Source organism: Peromyscus californicus, unplaced genomic scaffold, assembly GCF_007827085.1.
Source record: "Peromyscus californicus insignis strain IS unplaced genomic scaffold, ASM782708v3 Scaffold_10__1_contigs__length_136768540, whole genome shotgun sequence".
In the NCBI taxonomy this organism is placed as follows: Eukaryota; Metazoa; Chordata; class Mammalia; order Rodentia; family Cricetidae; genus Peromyscus; species Peromyscus californicus.
Genome location: NW_026294391.1, coordinates 7,941,846 through 7,964,364, shown reverse-complemented (window position 1 = coordinate 7,964,364; position 22,519 = coordinate 7,941,846). Strand labels below are relative to the sequence as shown.

The window sequence follows — 22,519 nt, the reverse complement described above, 5'->3', positions numbered from 1 at the left end:
AAAAAAAAATGAAAGTCATGTGTACAATGTTCGGTTTATTTGGTTAGAGCTTGAAATCACCAGTAATGTGTTAAACTTAGAACTGTTATTTTTCCAGTTCATAGTGTTGCCACTAGATAGATGGCTTATTTTAGCTTGAGTAGGATCCAGTTACCATCAAAGTAAAGATAATTTTCATACTCAAAAGTTCCTTCTAGCTAGACATGGTGATGCACACACCTTCAGTCCCAGTGACAGAGGTAGACTGGCCTCAAGGTTCGAGGCTAGTCTGGTCTACAAAGCGAATTCCAAGACTATGCAGAGAAACCGCGTGCGTGCATGTGTTCTGTCTGTATTTTCCTTTTTTATTTTTCTCAGTGGGTCAATAATCTGCTTAAGAAACTCAAAGGAAAAATAAAACTTTATTCAACATAACTAATACCAAATTTTAGAGGGACATTTATGAAGATACATTTATGTATTTGAAATCTGATTCTTACATAAAAACTGTCAAAAAAAAAGATAGGTGTTCAAAGCCTTTGAGTTTAGTGTGTGTGTGTTCGTTCGTATGTATTGTAGCCTAGATTATGGTTACCCATATTCTAGGGAGTTGGCTATTAGCTGCTGAAATCAGAGGAATTTTGTGACTTCATTGTTAAATCTTTATAAACTTAAAATAAAATTATCAGCCAGGAGGTAGTGGTTCATGCCTTTAATCTCAGCACTTGGGAAGCAGAGGCAGGAGGATTTCTGAGAGTTTGAGACCAGCCTGGTCTACAGAGTGAGTTCCAGGACAGCCAAGACTACACAGAGAGATCCTGTCCCGGAAAAAAAAAAAGGAAAAAAAAAACTTATCAAAGATGTGTTAGTCAGAATTTTCAACTCTGTCCCTAGTTGGATGCAGACATTATGATATAAAACCTAAAGGAAGCGTAAATTTTTTTAAATGTGACTCTCCAAAGGTTGAGTATCCTTTATATATGATGCTTGGAATTAGAAGGGTTTTCGATTTTTTTTCTTCCAGATTTTGGAATATTTGCATAGATCCTCACTAACGGAGTCCCTCGAGTTCGAACATTTGAAATGTGTCATTACTCAGACATTTTTTGTTGTTGTTTTCTCCAACACAGGGTCCGGTCCCTCTGTGTAGCACTGGCTGTCCTGGAACTCACAGAGATCCCCCTACCTCTACCTCCAAAGTGCTGGGATTAAAGGTGTGTGCCACCACCACCTAGCTAAAGAAAGCTTTTAGATTCTGGATTTTTAGATTAGTAGTACTTCACTTGTGGCAAAATTCAGATCATCAAAAATAGCTGATGGGAGTGGATTTTCTCAATTGTAAGTTATCTTATGACACTCCCTTTGAAGTGTCTTGTATTGTTTGTTGACTTTTGAAAAGTTGGAAGTCACTGAGCTTCCGAGTCTGTTTTTGAGCCTTACTACTTAATCATCACCTAAAAGTTGTGGCCAGGTCTTTATTTCCTCCACTGTTGAACTCATGTGGCCTCCCTCAGCTTTTAGCCAATGATAGATAAAGCTATTGGCAACTCTCTGAGACTATAACTCTCTATGGTGCTATCTTAACTGTATCATACTTCTCTCCCTCCCTAGGATTTTAAAGATAATTAAATAAAATTAATTGAATGTTTAAAATAAGAAAAACCTGATTAGTTAAAGGGGAAAGGGTCTCAGGTAAAATTCATGTATGTTTTTCTTTTTGTTGTTTTTTTTTGGGACAGGATTTCTCTATTATGTAGCTCTGGGCTTAATATGTAGACCAGAATCATAGAGATCTGCCTGCCTCTCCTTCCTGAGTGCTGGGATTAAAGGTATATGCCACTATGCCCGGCATATATGCTATTCTTTTTAAAAGAAACGTATCCAAAAATAAAAGGAAAACTACCTTTAAAAGAGCATAAACAACCTGGCAGTGGTGGCATATGCCTTTAGTCCCAGCACTTGGGAGGTAGTGTCAGGTGGATCTGTTGAGTTCAAGGCCAGTCTGGTCTAAAGCACAAATTCCAGGACAGCCAGGACTGTTACACAGAGAAAGCCTTTCGCAAGTACGCCCCAACGACCATCCCCAAAAAGAACATGCACATTCTAGGCTATGGAATCATTTAAATGTTTTTTCTATGTAGAACTGGTTGGATGTTGCCAGTTCAGGGTGTCTAATGTCTCCTCCTGACCTCCACTCACAGGTAGTGCACATACATGCAGACAAAACACTCATAAATAAAATCTTTATTAAAAAAAAAAGAGAGAGCCGGGCGGTGGTGGTGCACGCCTTTAATCCCAGCACTCGGGAGGCAGAGCCAGGCGGATCTCTGTGAGTTCGAGGCCAGCCTGGTCTCCAAAGCGAGTTCCAGGAAAGGCACAAAGCTACACAGAGAAACCCTGTCTCGAAAAACCAAAAAAAAAAAAAAAAAAAAAAGAGAGAGAGAGAGAAAGAATAGAACTAAGTATATCATCTCAGTAGTCTCATTCTAGCTACTAAAGAAATTAAAAAACACATAACAAACATATTCCTTTTTACAAGTAATCCCAAAAGAGATGTGGTAAGCCAAATAGTTAGGGGGTTTGGGCTAGAGAGATGGCCCAGTGGTTAAAGAGCACTTGTTGCTCTTGTAGAGGATCTGGATTCAGTTCACAGCAGCCACGTGGTGGCTCACAATCCTCCTCAGTTTTGGCTCCAATGGATGCCATGTTCTCTTCTGGCCTCTGGGCACCAGATGTGCACAGGGTGAAATATTTACTGCTAAATACTCATACACATAAATACTGAGATTTAATGACCTAGAATTGGTCTTCTAAGCCAATTAAAAGGTAGGAAAATATTGAACTTACTGAAATATGATAGTTGACGTCCTAGAGAACTTAAAATTTAGATAGCTCCAATTAGCTTCTTGTATTTCTCTTGGTTTCTTGAGACAGCGTTGCCCTGACTGTCCTGGAACTCAGAGATCCGCCTGCCTCTGCCTCCTGAGTGCTGGGATTAAAGGCATATGCCACCATCACCCAGACAACAATAAAATCTTTATTCAGCATTCCCCTTTATAAAAATAGCTGTAGGCATTATTTTTGCCTAGAGTATAATAGAGAAATTGCCTTTCCTTCCCCCTTACTGGCTTTTAAAATACGGCCTTCTAGAGTGTGGTAAGGTGTAAAAGGTTGTCTTAAGTATTTAGCTTTCAGATATATTTAATTCTTTTGTAACCTTTTAGTTCATTTTGAGTTTTTCAAATGGTAAAGATGGGAATTGAATGCATTTATATGAGTCAACAAAAGTACCCAGATGTTCTAGTTAGTAATAACACATACCATGGTATAATTTTTTTTTAATTTTTTTTTTTCTTTTTGTTCCTACTGCAATGTAAGTAGTGTATCAAACCTTCTCAGCCTGTGCTCATGGTAGACAAGTGTTCAATTCCTGTGACATATGGGCCAGTTTTTAATCACAGTTCACTTTTAGGCTTCAAGATTATTCTATTTACATGGAAATTTTAATTGCTTATAACTACAGTAAGAAATTGACTGAGGGGTGGGCAATGGTGGCACATGCCTTTAATCCCAGCACTCAGGAGACAGAAGCAGGCAGATCTCTGAGTTCCAGGACAGCCAGGGCTGTTACACAGAGAAGCCCTGTGTTGGGGGTGGGGGTATTTACTCAGAATTTTTTTACACTAGATTATTAAATAGCTTTTCCTTGCTATTAGTTGAGCCTTTTAACCTCATAAATTATTTTAATATAGGTATTTTTAGGTACTTAGGAAAGCCACATTCTCGTACAGTGTGATTGCTGAGACAGAAACATGGTTTTAATTCTTCACTAGCAATACTGATAGGAGCCGTGTGTTCCTACAATCTAATTTGTGCTTGCTACTTATGCTTCATCATAGACGGATTACTGTGAATGTTTCGAAGTCCTTCATGAATGGTTTAACATCAATTGGTTTTAATGTATCAGTCGAAATAGTACTTTGATTTTTCTTAAAAGCCAAAAATGTAAACTTCGATGTTAATTGTATTACAGGGTTGGCTAGTGGATCTCCTCAACAAATTTGGCACTTTAAATGGATTCCAGACATTGCACGATCGTTTTATTAATGGATCAGCATTGAACGTTCAGATAATTGCAGCCCTTATTAAGTAAGTTATATTTTAAAATGAAATGTTCAGTTTTCTGTTAGTTTCTGAGTTTATTTTGGCTCAATTAAGAAATGGAGGGGGTTGGGGCTTTAGCTCAGTGATAGAGCGCTTGCCTAAAGCGCAAGGCCCTGGGTTCGGTCCTCAGCTCCTGGGGGGCGGGGAATGGAGTAGTGAGGATGTCTCAGTGGTCAGTTAAGTGGATGTTCTTTCAGATGTCCTGAGTTCTGTTCCCAGCACCTACAGCAAGTGGCTCACAATTGTCTTTAACACCATCTCCAAGGGATCTGATAGCTCTGGCCTCTGAGGGTACCTGCTCTCACACGCACATATTCCAATCCAAATGCAAATGTGTGCGCGCGCGCGCGCGCGCGCGCACACACACACAAAATCTAAAAACAAATAGTAGTTGAAGTGGAGATTTTTCTTAGTTGTTATTTGGATGTTTTAAAAATATTACATGTACTGTGAGAATTTCCTAAATTGATTAAGAAATTGAGTATTTACAGAAGTTTCCTATCTTATTTCAGACCATTCGGACAGTGCTATGAGTTTCTCACTCTTCACACAGTGAAGAAATACTTTCTTCCAATAATAGAAATGGTTCCACAGTTTTTAGAAAACTTAACTGATGAAGAACTGAAGAAAGAAGCAAAGAATGAAGCCAAAAATGATGCTCTTTCAATGATTATTAAATCTTTGAAGAATTTAGCTTCCCGGGTTCCTGGACAAGAAGAAACTGTAAAGAACTTAGAAATATTTAGGTTAAAAATGATACTTAGGTAAGTTCCTTAATCTTTGGAAGTAATCTTGTACAGGAATTTCTACCGTCAATGTAAAACTGAGTTTCTTTTACAGATTATTGCAAATTTCTTCTTTCAATGGAAAGATGAATGCACTGAATGAAGTCAATAAGGTAATTTCTAGTGTGTCATACTATACCCATCGGCATGGAAATCCTGAGGAAGAGGAGTGGCTCACGGCAGAGAGGATGGCTGTGAGTCCTTTCACTTTTTTTTTTTAACGAAATAACTACTTAAACCTGGAATGACTGTCACTTACATTAGTAATGTTAGCATTCTACATTAAAGTTGATATTTGAATGTTGTTCTGATTAAATTTACAAGATTGTTAATCTCAAACTTTCTAAAGTAGCATAATTATTTGGTTGCTGATTGTGTGTTTGATAAATTTATTGTTGAATGTCATCATTAGTTATTTGGTGCCTGTCCTGGGTCTTACTCTGTAGACCAGGGTGGCCTCAAACTCACAGAGATCCTCCTGGCTTTGCCTCCCTGTACTGGGATTAAAGGCTTGTGCCACCACCGCCCAACTTACAATCTTTTTAATGATTTGAGTATTTATAATTCATGAAGATTCTCTGATAAATTACTGTGGTAGATGTTGTAGCTCACAACTTTAATCCCAGCAATTGGGATGGAAGTGGACGCAGGAGGATAATAAATTTAAGACTAACCTGTGCTACATGTCAAGATTCCATTTCAGGGGTAAAAACTGTATATTTTTAAAATAATTTTCTGTGATGACCATGCCTGCATGTACACTATTTTGTAAATATGCTTTAGGAGTCCTATATATTGTTTATATTATATGAATGGTACTTTGAAAAGTCTGTGTTTTAATTTGTTTTGAAACCTGTTTTTTAAATTACATTTAGGAATGGATACAACAGAACAATATTTTATCCATAGTTTTACGAGATAGTCTTCATCAACCACAGTATGTAGAGAAACTAGAAAAGATTCTTCGTTTTGTCATCAAAGAAAAAGCTCTGACCTTGCAAGATCTTGATAATATCTGGGCAGCACAGGTAATGATTTTGATACATTTAAATACTTCTTGTAGAAATTCTTATAGTAACTTCCCGATATTGTCAGTAACACTTCAATATGCAACAGTTCATGTTTAGTAAAAGGTGAAGAAGTGAACAGTAAAATAATAGGGAAGCTGAGTGTGCTTTTGTATATCTGCAATCTCAGCACATGGGAAGTAGAAAATCGCGAGTTGGAAACTAGCCTAGGCTACAAAGGAAAGTTCTGACCCAGAAAATGGGGTAGGGAAACATACAGCCCAGTGGATTATACTTGCCTTAGTACCACAAAATGAAGTATATCTGTTGGAAAAATATACACCATTGACTTCTTAGTAGAGTTAGAAACCCTTCAGTATAGTTATCGCTCAATTATTTATTCCCAACGATTTAAAACTTTTCAGAATAATTAGCAACCTTTTTGGAAAAAATTTTAAGAGCCAGAATCTACATAAATATCTTTGAGTTCTAGTTTACAAAGCTTTAGTTTTTTTAGTTTATGGAAGTAAAGAAAATAGCCTTGCTATTTTAAATTTTTAAGTATTTAGAATTCCAGTTTTGGAAAAATAATGTGTCTTGTTTAGGGCAATGAAATCTTAGTATATTCAATAAACTAATTAAAAAATTAAGCTGTGTGGTGGTGGCACACACCTTTAATCTCAGCACTCAAGAGGCCTGAGGCAGGTGGATGGATCTCTATGAGGTCAAAGCCAGCCTTGTCTACAGAGCAAGTTTCAGGACAGCTAGGAGACCCTATCTGAAAAACAACCAAGTTGATAGTAATTTTTAAAGTTCATATTAATTATGTATATGCAGAAATGGAATTGTCAGATTTTAGGTCTAACGAATTAATAATGTTAAGAATTTTATGTAATAATTGAATGGAGATTGTGATAACTTCCTCCTGATGGTCATCAGCAATCAGTCTATATGCTTCTGTTACTCACAGTCTAGCATGCTATGATCTTCTTTGTTTTTAATTTTTCAATAGGCAGGGAAACATGAAGCCATTGTGAAGAATGTACATGATCTACTGGCCAAATTAGCATGGGATTTTTCTCCTGAACAACTTGATCATCTTTTTGATTGCTTTAAGGTAATTACCAACGCAGCAAGATTATTACCATTTTAATTTTAGGTAGAGTTGATTCATTAGAACTTCAAGTTTTTCTTTAGTCAACAAACAATTAAAATCTCATAAGACAGTCTCTGATACGAAGGACTTGGTGTGATGTGAAGGATTTTGCCAATGTTTTCTTTACCCATGAGAACTTGATTTTCATTTTCGTAATAGTGCTAATAGCCCTAATAAGGACTCTCATTCCTGTTCAAAACTCTTGTTATCATTTTGGATTTTTTTTTCCCATTCTGTGTTTTGGAAATAGGTTGAAGTACACTGTAGTAAAGTAGGAAGGATGATTATGAGAAACATAAGAGATGTCAGGAAAAGGAGTAGCAACTACCATGGTGTTCTAGGGATATATACTGAGGTAAAGTATAACTTAATAGAAATGTAGTTTAGAAGGTAGCGCCAAGATCATTACAGTTATATTTGAATTGGTCTTATCGTGTACCTTCAAGTTATACAGTGTTAACAGTCTCTTTTATCATTTGCTGAGACTCAGTGAATGCTTAATTGGTCAGTGAACTTGTTGATTAAGAATATAAGACATTATGACAGTGTTCACAAAGGGAGAGCCTATTAACAATTGGCATTAGATCACCAAGTATTGCTATTAAAAATAATGATTCTGGCTGGGTATATCACTTTCTGTAACACTTTGGTAGGTTAAGTGGTATTTCTGATGACGTACAACATTCTGGGAATTTTAGCATAGCTCATCAGTAGAATGCTTGCCTAGCATTACAAGGCTGTCATTTAACCCTGAACACCTCAAGGTTCTTGCATATGTGCATCAGAGTATATGTTCAAAAACATCTGAACTGAAGTGGTTTATAATAGCTACAAATGGCTATGTAGAGAGGATATATAACAGATGTCCATATAATGGAATACTCCATGGCAGTGGAAAAAAGCAAACTGGAATGACTTAATAACATGGATGAATCTCGTTGGTAGAACACTGAAAAAGGACTAAAACCACATAATATTCTCTGTACCTTGATTAAATTAGCATAAACTTCAAGAAATAGTTCCAGATGGCTCCTTAGGTTCTATTTACCATGTATGATTTTTAATGTAGGTAGTGGTTATGTTGATGTCTACACTGGGTACTCTTAATGAAACATCGTTTATATTGTGAATGTATATTCCACAGTGGGGAGAAAAAATTACCCTCAATCCCAAGCTTATTATGTCAGTCACTAGGTAGCCTAAAAGGCCTTTTTGGTTTTTCAAGACAGGGTTTCTCTGTGTAGCCCTGGCTGTCCTGTCCTGGAACTCACTCTCTGTAGATGAGACTCACCTGGAACACAGAGATCCACCTTCCCCTCTTGAGTGCTGGGATTAAAGGTGTGCACCACCACCACTTGGCTCTAGAAGTCCATATTTTCAGTGAACTTCTCAGTTGTAAATCTGTGTCTTGAGAAATTTACTGCTTTGAAGGGAACAAAGTATAAAATGAACATTTTTGTGTTTTTAAATATTATCTTACACATACAAAGATAAAACTTGCTGTGTACATTTTCCCCATCTTTTGAAGTATGTTAAAAACAGCTGAGGAAATAATGTAATCAGTTATTGTGAATGCCCTAAATTCATCCTTAATGATGAGATACTCCTGAAATGGTGGTAATACATAACCATTGACATACTTGTATGAAAGAAAGAAATAGAACAATTGTTATTTCACCCCCTGGGACCTCTTCCTCCCAGGATAATCTTCAGATAATTCCTTAATGATTGATTGATTCCCCTTTGAATTAATTAATGCTTATCAAGAACTTGCTAAATAACAAGCACTTCATTTTGTTTTGAGTTGGGGGTTGCACTGTGTGTCTTTGGCTGGCTTGGAACTTGATGTGTAGACCATGCTCCTACTCTACCAACACAGACTGTAAAAAAGATGAGGAGAAAACCAGTTACCAATTTTCTTGTCATTTAAATGTCTTTCTAGGCCAGTTGGACAAATGCAAGTAAAAAACAACGTGAAAAGCTCCTTGAGCTAATTCGTCGTCTTGCAGAAGATGATAAAGATGGTGTGATGGCGCATAAAGTGTTGAACCTTCTGTGGAATCTAGCCCACAGTGATGATGTGCCTGTAGATATCATGGACCTGGCTCTCAGTGCTCATATCAAAATACTAGATTATAGTTGCTCCCAGGTAAGGGGATGCTGTTTGGTTTGGTTTTGTGACTTTGCTGCTCCTTCAGTGTTAGGGTTGCTTAAATACAGGATAATTTTAGGTTATTCTGGCATTATCTTTTAAATGATTTCAAGAATTGATGGTTCATGTAAGTCTGCCTTAACATCTGTACAGTAACTTTTTATGAGCCATCTGAGTATCTTTGGGAGAAAGTACAAGCAGTAGGTCATTTAGGGATAGTGTTGTCAGATGTACAGTAAAGGAATATTAGTTTCAAATAGATCATAGACTATTAAAGCTGAGTTAGGTAGGGACTTTGGAGATAAAATGTTATATTTGCTCATAAAAGATTAAGAATAATTAGAATTTCCTAAATAGTAGATGATTTCATCAGGGTGTTACATGATTCTGTGATGAGGTAGAATCTCTTAATTTAAAACATTAAAACTCAAACCTGGCAAATTTTAAATCAAACTATACTGAATGTATGTAGTTAATTTGATGTTTTACTTTTTAGAGTTTGGTAGTAAATGTGAAGCTAAGACACGCTTAGAGCACTTTTAAAAAAATTAAGCTTTTTACTTAAAATTACAGAAAGTAAAATATTTATCATGCTAATCCTATAAGAAAAATTGATTTTCTAATTCCATGGATAATTGAAATTTAGCTTAATTTCACTTTAATATACATTTGTTTTTAAATACTCTGACTTAGAATTCTCCTGAGTATTGATCTATATAAAACCTTGAAATTGTTTAAGGACCGGGACACACAAAAGATCCAGTGGATAGATCGCTTTATAGAAGAACTTCGCACAAATGACAAATGGGTCATTCCTGCACTGAAACAAATTAGAGAAATTTGTAGTTTGTTTGGTGAAGCACCTCAAAATTTGAGGTAAGACTTTTAAAACTAAACCATATGGATATTTTTATTTATGTTTTATTAATTTCAGTTGGTAAAATCAAATTTTAAAGAAAATTAACGAGGGCTAGAGAGATGGCTCAGCAGTTAAGAGCACTCAATGCTCTTCCAGAGGCTCTGAGTTCAATTCCCAGCAACCACATGGTGGCTCACAACCATCTATAGTGGGATCTGATGCACTTTTCTGGCATAAAGGTGTGCATGCAAATAAAGCATTATTATACATAAAAATAAATAAATCTTAAAAAAGAAAGAAAATTATTGGAATGACAGAAAACTGAGAGAAGGGCTCATTTGGAACAAAAGAATATCATTCCTACTTCCTTTGAGGAAATGATCAGTATCAGAATCAAGGTGATTCTGCTGTTTCAGGCTGTCACATGATAGTTTTCAAAAGTAATTTTTTTAGTAGTAAATTTCTACAGTTAATTTAGAAGATTGAATTACATAGAAATTTAAATGATAGAGATGGCATGATAGAGCACTGAACTTTTTAATATCAATCCTTAAGTATACTATCTTAGGCCAGGCATGGTGGTGTCCAACCAACCACTCAGGAAACAGAGGTAGATGGTTTTCTGTGGGTCAAGGCCAGGCTGGTTTACACAGTGAATTCCAGGCCAGCCAGGATGAAACAGTGAAACCTTATTTCGAATAAATAAGTAAACAAAACTAGGGACTGGAAAGATGGTACAGTGGTTAAGAGTGCTGAATACTCTTTCAAGAACTCAACTTCAGCTCATGACCATCTGTAACTCCAGTTTTAGGGGATTCCGTGCCTACTTCTTGCCTCAGTAGGCACTGTACAGACACAAATATAGGCAAACACTCATACACATGTAATGAAAATAAATATTTTTAAAAGTAAATTAGTGAAATAAATGCACTATCTTGGGTTCCAAAATCTGCTTACTAAAATGAATTGTCCTCTTATTTTCTGAGAATGTAGTTAGTGTGGTTGGCATAGAAATAAAGAGCTACGTGTAGTGGAACTGATATTCATAATGCAAACAATACACTTATTTAATCTTGGGAACACACTCTAAATAATCACGTTTTCTCATGTGTAATAGATTGGGGGGGAGTAATGTTTGTTAAAGTAGTCTATTTTGAGTGTGTTTGGCCCAATATACATATGCCACTTGACCTTTCTCAAATCTGTTGCTTTCTAGGTAGTATTTAGCTACTTTCCTAGAAATTAGTGACCTTCTGTATAATAGAATATAGTGGTAGCTATGAAAGTTGACTAGTTTCAGTGAATGCCAAAACAAATTGGAAAGGAACTATCTTTCCGGTGACAAGAACAACTTAGATACAAACCAAATGTACCCAGTGTATGACTTAAATAGCTAATAATTTAAAAAATTTTTTTACATTTTTATTTTGGGGGCTGGGGGTAGGGACTCATGCTACATTGTTTGTGTGGCAGTTGGAGGACAACCTGTAGGGGTTAGTTCTCAGCTTCCACGGTGAGAATAATGAGAATCAGACTCAGGTTTTCAAGCTGGTGTCAAGTGCCTTTTCCTGCTAAGCCATCTCTCTAGCCTCTAATAAAAATTTATAAAAACATGAACTAGCAATTATAATGCTAGTTATTATACAAAGTTTTACATTTTTGTATTTTTCAAATAACCCCATTTTTCAAATAACCCTGTGTCCTAACACAAATGCTTATCTACTGCCATATTATGAGAGTAGACATAGTCATTGGAGTAGACTCCTTATGAAGTAAATAGAAACTGATACTTGATTTTCAAGTAATCTAATACTTATTTTTGGCACATTAATTTTTTAAAATTGCTTAATATTGTCATTAAAGGAAATAAATGAGCAAACCTGGGTTTTGAGTTTTTTTAATTAGTAGCTAAGAATTTAGTTGTAATAAACTCTTGATTGCAACAGAGTTTAATTGCCTAATTATATTGTTAAGCTCTTCTCGTTTCAGTCAAACTCAGCGAAGTCCCCATGTATTTTATCGTCATGACTTAATCAATCAACTTCAGCACAATCATGCCCTAGTTACTTTGGTAGCAGAAAACCTTGCAACTTACATGGAAAGCATGAGACTGTATGCCAGAGGTATGTATTGTAAGAAAACTGAATGATGGGAAGTAACAGTGATTGCTGTTTTCCATTAATTACCTTAGGAATGACAATTTTGTTTTAAAAAATAACAAAAAACTCAAGGCAGTTGGTTTTATGAATTCTTATTTCATTACTTAAGATCCACATGTACTCCCAGATCTTATATAACTTAAACATCAGTCTTGCATTCAAAACTTTTTACTCAGTATTTGCCTTCCCCGGTTAAAATATAATTTCTTTTTCTTCCCTATTTGTAGTTCTGCCAGTCACTACTAAGAATTTCTTCTTAGGACCTTTTGAGATACGTGCCTGACTTTTTTATTACTACACCACCTTCACCTTTTAAGAAAAACATGTTTTCTGTAAGCCTTTATAAGTGTCGTTTATATGTGGAGCCTTATGTCAACATTTTGCCTTCTAAACAGCCGTGTCAGAATCTCTTCACTGATGTGCTTCTTAGTACACATTCTCCTTTGTCTTATGCCAGATTTATAGTTCAGCACTCCCAAAAGAAAAACCATCTCATAGGTTCTGATTTGTTCCCACAGCCATAGAGAACATCACATACTATCAGCATTACATGCTGAGTTAGACATGGTTCCTATATATACCATTCATTTGATAGTTTTTGGTATCTGCAATGGTGTATATTAAAAATGAGACTTTTTGTAACACTACGTCGGTGGAATGGACTTAGCATTGAATCAAATCCATGGCGCTTATAAATCACCAAACTTGTTTAACACTAAAAATTCATATATAAACATAATGAAAAATCAACTCTTAAGATAGCCCTACTGATTTTGTTGACTCTGCTCTTGAATTTCTCCCTTTTATGCCAGGAATGTCCTCCTATATGAGGTGCCAGAAAATAGTTAAATATCAGGCAGCTGAGGAGTACCAAATGGTGTTCTTTGGTCATTTTAGTCTTAAGTTCCTTCTCATCACTACATTGAAGACCATATAGGTATACAATCATATGGTATAAATGTTCTATACCAACAAAAACCATAATCAGTGAGAGAAATAAGGTCATAGCACTATATTTTTTCTATGATCTCTTGGTGATACAGAGCCATTGTAATTATCAGTGCAGTCTTTGCCCCAAGTAAGAGTCATGCAGGTTATGTGTGCTTTACTGCTGATTTTTATGTACTTGCTTTTCATTGTCAGAGGCTGGGGACTCTGCTTTGGGGTACTTAGGAGGTGGTACATGTGTAGTTTAGTTTCTACTCCATTTGAGTCAAATTCTACATGAATTATTGCCTCATCTTAGTTTCATGGTCACAAGAATGCTTGCATTTTTCAAGTTTTTTTTCTAATACTGCCTATTTCTGTATGTGAATACGTGTCAGTCTCCGTACATATTATCCGAATCTGAAATAATGACCCAAACCTAGTATCTGTTATGACCTTGAACGGGTTATTTTTGCTAAAACAATATCTGGGGCACATAGTAAGCTCTGGATTTTTTTTCTCCCCTCTAAATTTATCAACATCACACACCTTCTCTTTGTCCTAATCAGTCCTCGTATCATTTCTTCTTCTAACTCACAACACTATTCTAGTGAACACTAGCCTGTAGATATTTCAATATGGGCAAGAGGTAATTTTTAAAGCTACTAAAATCCTATTGAACTCACATTAAGTTTACTTCTGTGATACTATCTGCCAACATTTCTGAATTTGCAATTGTGTAGTAAATTATAGAACTTGCTTGTGCATAGTTAGGGTTTTGTGTGAATCTCATTATAGATAAGATGTTCAGCAGGCTAATGTCAAACTTCCACAGTTTACTGATACTCTGAATTACAGGTAACCATTGCATTAGCATTGAGTATATGTAGGCAGGGTTTTCTGTCCTATCAACTCATTCCCAAATAACCACACAGAGACTTATTAATTATAAATGATTGGCCAATAGCTTAGGCTTGTGGTTAACTAGCTCTTACAACTTAAATTATCTGTGCTCTACCATGTGGCAGTACCTTTTTTCAGCATGGCTCTCTGGTGACTCCGCCTTCCTTCTTCCCAGCACCCTTTTTGTCCTCAAGTTCTGCCTAACCTCTATCTGTCTGCTTAACTGTTGGCTATTCAGCCCTTTATTAGACCAGTGAGAGCAACAAATATTTAAAGTGTACAAAAAGATTGTTCCACAGCAAGTATATGTTCTGTTCATGTTTCATCACCACAAGCATCTTCAGCTGTGGGCATATCCTAAGTCCAATGGTCAGCAGATTCTACCTTCTGCTTTTGGGTGTCTGTCAATCCCCTCTACTCCCACCCAGCAGGGTCTTATTGTGTAGCTCTAGCTGTTTTGAAATTGACCTTTCCTCTGTCTGCCTCCTGAGTGCTGGGACTAAAGGTGTGCACCACGTTGCCCAGCTCCACCTTCTATGTTAGCATTCTTAGATAAAGGAAGATGGACTTACTAAAAATTCTTATCAGTATTTGTGTTACAACTACTAGTGCTTTCATAATGCTTACCAGTCTTCTTGAAGTTTTTCTGTGCATACAGCAAAGTGTAAACCACCTTTCAGTTATCACTGAAGCTTTAATTGGTAATTTAATTGGAAGTTTTAATTGGTTTCCTAAATGGTAGGATAGTTAATGTGCTAACCTAAACACTTAATGGAAATGTGATTTACATAAGTTACCATCATTTTTCCTTGCTTATTAGCCATGAAGTACTAAGTCTATGGTGGTTTCTTGACTTCAAAGAAAATTTAAAAATTACAGATAGAATTAACTATTTTGTCAACATTTTCTACCTACCTGGAGAAATGGAGCTATTTTCAGGCCTGGAGCAAGGACGTTACTGGGAAAAGTATGAAAGTGACCAAAGAATTGTGTTTGTGTGAAAAGAATAAAGGATTTGGCTTTTATTGGCCAAAACAGAATCAAAATAATGAAAATAAATGTACCCATTGAATAAATAAAATATGAATATACACATACAAAGAAAATACTAAATATTGGGTGGAAAGAAAGTAAGGAATTGAAAGATTTAACTTCTGGAGTTATAAAAACTCAGTGGACTTTAACAAAACGACCTGGATAAAAATACAAAAATTAAGCCGTGCAGTGGTGGCGGCGGCGGCGGCGCATGCCTTTAATCCCAGTACTCAGGAGGCAGAGCCAGGCGGATCTATGTGAGTTCAAGGCCAGCCTGGTCTACAGAGCGAGATCCAGGACAGGCACCAAAACTACATAGAAACCAAAAAAAGAAAAATTAAAAAATTAAAGTGCCTAGAAATTGCTGTTAAGGAGTTGTAACAAATAAGATCCAAATCTCAGAAATGGCATTTCAGCCACAACTTGCTCATTTGTCTCCAGTCAGCTTCACCATGTGGAAACAGTTCTGGACTGGTTTGACTAAGGAGTAGTTACTCCCTCTGTGGGGCGTTTACCCGCCAACCCCACAGCCCCCCAGAGTTTTCTTGAGTGCGAGCAGCAGGAAATATTAGATATAAGGATTTGTATTGCGGAGATAAACGGATAGAAAATAAAGGATAGCCTCGAGAGGGCCTGGAACCTATTCCAACGGGCCCTGACTGTCTCTGCCCCAGGGTTTTTATAGAGACGCCAAGGGGTGGAGCAAAAGACCTCCCCCCAGCCCAGCCAAGTGCAGACCATCTCAGACACCTGTACTCAGGCCCGTGGTCCTAATCATCCTCTATGTGGACCTGCTGGGTAAAGCCACGAGGAACCTGAAAACGGGCTCCCACACCCCTCCACATGGCTCCTAGTCTAGGGCTGCACTTGACCTCTCACACAGCAAGCTGCTGACCTTTTTATCCTTAGTCTTTTGTTACAGAAGCCTCTTATAGGCAGATGTGCCTAAAAGAACTCATGTCTTCATTACCCTGCCCACTTAGTATCTATAAAAGGTGAAATGTAACTAAGCATTATAGGCCAAAATTAGCGCCTTAGTTATCTCCACCACAGCTGACTCCAATGCTCCATACGAGGGGAAATTAGTGACCCTATTTTCACCCCAACACCTATTGCTAAGGCAGGGATATCATTCTTGGAGAAGCAGCTGCTCTCCTGCCTCTGAGTCCTATCTAGTGCCCATAAGGAAAAGAAAAGAAGCCATAGGGACAGAGTTCTACAATTGGTTATACTTGAAGAAGCCAGAACATTCCATGCCAAGTGAATTGTCTACGAAAAGTGGAGATAGGTGAAGAATAACTAAAGGATGGTTGTAGCTCCCTTTTACTTCTGTCACCAAGTGAAATGGTTCAGCAAACAGAAGGCAAAATGAGCCCTTCTGTGATTCCAATCTCACTGAGGGCTCAAGTACTATGTGAATGCATGATACTGCATTACCTACTCAGAGCTGGATATGGAACAGGTTGAAATTTTTTCCAGATAAGCTATATATAGCTAATAAGAACTTTAAAATGTACTCAGTATCATTAGTTAAAGTAATGTGAATCAGAACCACGGTAAGATAAGAGTACATCACACATACTAGGTGGATAAGGTGGTATACATTTGGTATTGCTGAGACTGTTCAGAAATTGGAGCTACATTCTTTGTGGGCTTGTAAATTAGTGCAGCCACTTTACTAAATAGATTGGCAGTTCCTCAGAATATTAAAGAGAATTTACCATAGTATGGCCCATACTCAACTAAAATGTAAATAAATGTAAAAACTTGAATTTGAATGTTCATAGCAAACCTTTTGTAATAGCCAAAATGTATTAACTAGTCCAAATGTCTTACTTGATAACAGACTTCATAAAAAGTGATATGTCCATACAGTATTGTCCAAAATATTACGCAGCATATCAAAAGAATAACATGGTGCAACACATGAATCTTGAAAAACATGCTAATTGGAGGGGGCGCACCCAGAAAAGACTATATGAAAGGCCTTAGGGTTGGGTATGGGGAGGAAATGGAGATGATTCATATGGTCTTTGAAGTGAAAAATGTAGTATACTACAAGACTGATGCTAATTACACAACTTTCCCAGAAACCTAAAAATTTAAAGTTAGTAGATTGATGATTGAAATATATTTCATTTAAGTCATTTTTTTAAAACAGGAGAGCTTAATTGTTTTGGATGTATTTTATTATTTTATATGAATGAGTGTTTTGCCTGCATGTATGTATGCACTATTATATATACATGTCTGGTGCCTGAAGAGGTCAGAGGAGTGCATCAGATCTCCCCAGAACTGGAGTTACAGTTTGAGCCACCTTGTGCTGTGTTGGGAGTTGAACCAGCCCCTACTTAATTTTTTATAATGCATTCTGAAATGGCTCTCACAACTTGATATTTAAAATAATAACTGATTTATGTTGTTTCCCAGCTGTGATTTATTACCACTTCCCACCCGTTTTCAGAGATACCTGAATTGATCACGATCACACACACACACACACACTTCCTCCATGGGATACCTGCCACATAGTCTGTCATAAGTCAGCAATAGACTTCTTTATTTGCTAACAAATCAAAGAATTGTTAAAACTGAATATTTACAGTCCAAAGTATGGACTTTTGTTTTTGAGGCAAAATCTCTATATATATTCATGCCTGGCCTGGAACTCAACTACGTACGTAGACCAGCTGAACTCAAACTCTCAAAGATCTGCCTGCCTCTGCCTCCCCAGTGCTGAGACTAAAGGTGTGCACCACCATGCCAAGCTCAACTGTGTTTTTGGTTCTGGTTGTTGTTGTTTTTCCCCCGACCCAGGGTTTCTCTGTGTAACAGTCCTAGCTATCCTGGAACTCCCTCTGTAAACTAGGCTGGACTCAAACGCACAGAGATCTGTCTGCTTCTGCCTTCCAAGTACTGGGATTAAAGGTGTGTGCCACCACCACCCAGCTCAACTATGTTTTTAATAGTCTGGATGCTTCTCTGTGGAAGGCCTCTCTTCCATGTAGCATAAAGCTATTGTCATATTTGACTTTCCTTGGTTATTTGGCTTTCATTGAATTTTTTCAAAGCTCTATGTCTAAACACAGAATAGAGCAGGGCTGATGTTAGTGGGGAAAAACAGTATCTTGGCAGTGGAGAAGCCTGGTGGAAACTACTTCAACTATGTAATCAAAGTGAGCATCGTGAGGATCGATTCACGGTGATATGATCTGCCTTCTGATTGTAATACCAGGAGGATGTAGCATCACTTCTCTAATATTCTTGGCCAGAACTTTATAGCATATGAAAGAGGAAAAGGATTGTGCTAAAGAATTTTAATAGCACATTTAACAGATCATTTACTTTGGGTTGTATCAAAGGAAAATACATTTTGTTAGGATATTAAATGGGTTGGAAAGCACCGATTATCAATGTACCAATTACTAGTAGTTTTGTTTGTTTTTTTGAGACAGGGTTTCTCTGTGTAGCCTTGGTAGTTCTGAAACTCGCTCTGTAGATCAGGCTGGCCTCGAACTCATGGAAGATCCACCTGCTTCTACCTCCCAGTGCTGGGATCAAAGGTGTGTGCCACCACCGCCCCAGCCAGATTAATGATTGTTTTTTTTTTTTTTTTAACTGACAGGTCATTGGTTTAAATCAGCAGTGTTATGATTATCCATATGAATAATGCATTGTATTTTTCTTAATTTGCAGATCATGAAGACTATGACCCACAAACTGTGAGACTGGGAAGTAGATATAGTCATGTTCAAGAAGTCCAAGAACGGCTTAACTTTCTTAGGTTTGTTTGATATTTGAATACGCTGTCTTTGGTGGGGTTTTTTGTTTTCGTTTGGTTTTGTTTTTCTTTTTGCAACATCTTAATATCCCACATAGAAACTCCAGCACTCGGGAGGCAGAGCCAGGTGGATCTCTGCAAGTTTGAGGCCAGCCTGGTCTACAGAGTGAGATCCAGGACAGGCACCAAAACTACACAGAGAAACCCTGTCTCGAAAAACTTAAAAAAAAAAAAAAAAGTCGAATGTCAAGCCAGGCAGTTGTGGCACACACCTTTAATCCCAGTGCTCGGGAGGCAAAGCCAGGCAGATCTCTCTGAGTTGGAGCCTACCCTGGTCTACAGATGGAGTTCCAGGACAGGAAACCCTGTCTCGGAAAAAAAAAAAAAAAGTCCCATGTCTTCCTGTGTTGCTGAATGCTTTAACATTAGTCCCTGGGTTGTAACATTCACCTCATTATTTTAAGCTTTTAGGATAGACTGCTCATATTTGTTTATATGCTAGAAATGCTTTTATTAAAGGACTTTTTTTTAAACTTGTTTTCCAGACGGGCCTTCTCTGTGTAACCCTAACTGTCCTGGAACTCTCAGATAAAAACTGACAAGTTCCAGGCGGTGGTGGTGCACACCTTTAATCCCAGCACTCGGAAGACAGAGGCAGGCAGATCTCTGAGTTCGAGGCCAGCCTGGGCTACAGAGTGAATTCTAGGAAAGGCGCAAAGCTACACAGAGAATCCCTGTCTCGAAAAAACAAAACAAAACAAAAAAACAAAAACAAAACTGACAAGTTCTCTGAAAGAACTGACATTTGTAGTTAAAAATTGTAATAGAGGTATTATTTCATATATAAACAAGTAGGTTGTGTTGTGTCAAATAAATTAATTTTTTTATGTTTTTCTAAGATTTTTATTGAAGGATGGCCAACTGTGGCTGTGTGCTCCTCAGGCAAAACAAATATGGAAGTGCTTAGCTGAAAATGCAGTTTACCTTTGTGATCGTGAAGCCTGTTTTAAGTGGTATTCCAAATTAATGGGGGACGAGCCAGACTTAGATCCTGATATCAATAAGGACTTCTTTGAAAGCAATGTGCTTCAGCTTGATCCTTCCTTGTTAACTGAGAATGGAATGAAATGTTTTGAGAGATTCTTCAAAGCTGTGAATTGTCGAGAAGGAAAGCTAGTAGCAAAAAGAAGAGCCTATATGATGGATGATTTGGAGTTAATAGGATTAGACTATCTTTGGAGGGTAAGTCAAAAGTAGGAGCTCTGTCAGCATTGAACTGATGTTTTTGAATAAGTAACTATAGCTAAATGTGGCATAATTTTTATGTATTTATTCTCTGATGCTTATCCCAGGAGTCTGGGATTTATGGTTATCTTCTTGAATTTGTGTGTTCCTTATTGATATTGTTAAACATTTTTTAAAACCTAGAAAAGTATGATGTTAATCTATTTAAGGCTAAACTGTCTTTTAGGATGTTTTATATTATTTCTATCTTTAAAAATTAGACTGGTTATATATAGTTGCTTCTGTTTTTTACTTCTGTTTTAAATGTCTGCAAATCACAAACATAGACAAGGGTGTTTTGTGCAGTATTTAGTGCTTAACTTTTCAAATAAGTAAAGCTTGGAGTTTAGTATTTTGTTTGTTTTGGTTTTGTTCATAAGCAGTAGAAGGGATTGAGAGGTAGTGCATACTTAACCATGGATTTAGCCCAAGGTTCAGTCTCCACATATTTTAATATTACAAACCCTTCTATAAATCTAAATTTGCACTTTATGTACAGTGAGTGGGGTGGTATATACTTGGAAGGTGGAGTATTTTGAGTTCTAGGGCAGCCTGAGGCTACAGGTGCAGATTGAGATCCTGATTTCCAAAAATAATAGCAGTAATCAAACTTGACATAATCATTTAAAATATAAACATAGTTGAATAGAGGAAGCTTGTGTATTTTTGTTCATTGTTTTCAGGCTTCTTCACCTTGCCCTCTCTCTAAACCTCTTAAACATGGGTCAGCCCTGACACACTTCATCTAAACCCTAGAGTCTGGAACAGAGTTTGAAAACCACCAGTGTAATAAGGTGTGAATTATAAACATTACGGAACTGAGAGACAGAAGGGAGCATTTTTATACTAACTTGTATTTATGTTAGTACCTTGTTTTCTTCTAACTAGCTTAAATTCCTTCTTCAAAGACTCAGTGTTTGGTCAAAGCATATTTTATTTGTAGTAAAATGTCATTTACTCTTAAATTTCTTTATTCAAAAAGTTGCATCTTGCATTTATTCTTTGTTTTGATCTGTTTGTCCCAAGTTTACTTAGTCGACTTAACCATTATGTTGTTAGTGTATTGAAAATAATTAAGGATATGATTTGAATTTAAATGCCCAACTAAAACATTTCTTAAGAAACATTTATTTTTTTTTTTAATGTAGGTTGTAATTCAGAGTAATGATGATATTGCCAGCCGAGCTATAGATCTCCTTAAAGAGATATACACAAACCTTGGTCCAAGGCTGCAGGTCAATCAGGTGAGGATCAGAGTGCATTAAAACTTCTACAAGTTAGAATTCCAGTTGCTAGAACTATAATGATTATAATATTTTTCTTTTAATTAGAAGTTACTTGAAATTGTTTTGTTTCAGCTTTTTAAAACATATATAAAAACTGGGCATCGTAGTATATTCCTGTAATCTTGGCATCTGAGAGCCTGAGGCAGGAGAATTACAGGTATTAAGCCAGCTTGGACTATATGTATTGTGACACTTTACCTCAAAATACATACATTTGTAAAATATCAAGTTCTTGTATGTCTTATATGGAACACTATCTAAGTGAATCTTACCTTGAGAATGATCTTGAAATGGTTGGATTATTTTGAATGTTGATGATTATAGTGAAATAGGAAAGACTGTGCTGTGTTTATTTTCATAACCAGTAACATAATCCTCTAAATTTCTCTCTTTAATCTCATTTATCCTTATTTGACACTAGCTTCCTTTTAACAACAGTAGACTATCTGTTTATAATTATTGTTTAGAGCAGCATTGTTAGGTATTCTCATCTCTGTCTTTATTTGTCCCATTATATTTGTAGGTGGTGATCCACGAAGACTTCATTCAGTCTTGCTTTGATCGTTTGAAAGCCTCTTACGACACGTTGTGTGTTTTGGATGGTGACAAAGACAGTATTAATTGTGCAAGACAGGAAGCTGTTCGAATGGTTCGAGTATTAACTGTTCTAAGAGAATATATAAATGAATGTGACAGTGATTACCATGAAGAAAGAACAATTTTGCCTATGTCAAGGTATGTGAATAACTGATCAGCTGGGATTAATTCTTAGTTATTTGGTATTTTCCTAACCATTTCCTTTTTAAAATAATGTGTACAAGGAAAAGAGAAGAAGGAGATTTATCTTCTTGAAAATGTGCTTACCCTTTAACAACTTAAGTATCTTGTGGAAATTGTTTACTTGTTTTTGTGGTAGAACAGTTTATTAGGGAAGAAAACACGCCTAAGAGAGGAAGTGGGTCAGAGCTTATATGGCATTTTTAAAAAGTTTGTGGGATTGTTTGTTTCATTGAAACATATTCTCATGGTGTAGCAAATTATA

General features: G+C 36.7%; 1 protein-coding gene across 1 annotated transcript in view; it reads left to right on the top strand.

The window, feature by feature from the left end:
- The window catches only part of Usp9x (ubiquitin specific peptidase 9 X-linked), a 120,982-nt gene that overhangs the window by 38,230 nt on the left and 60,233 nt on the right, over window positions 1-22,519 (top strand). The window contains 12 exon segments of the mRNA XM_052739061.1: window positions 4,013-4,128; window positions 4,656-4,907; window positions 4,984-5,122; window positions 5,804-5,956; window positions 6,948-7,052; window positions 9,034-9,240; window positions 9,983-10,119; window positions 12,092-12,225; window positions 18,823-18,910; window positions 19,807-20,149; window positions 21,340-21,435; window positions 22,001-22,212. Of these exon segments, the coding sequence (XP_052595021.1) occupies window positions 4,013-4,128; window positions 4,656-4,907; window positions 4,984-5,122; window positions 5,804-5,956; window positions 6,948-7,052; window positions 9,034-9,240; window positions 9,983-10,119; window positions 12,092-12,225; window positions 18,823-18,910; window positions 19,807-20,149; window positions 21,340-21,435; window positions 22,001-22,212 (1,982 nt within the window).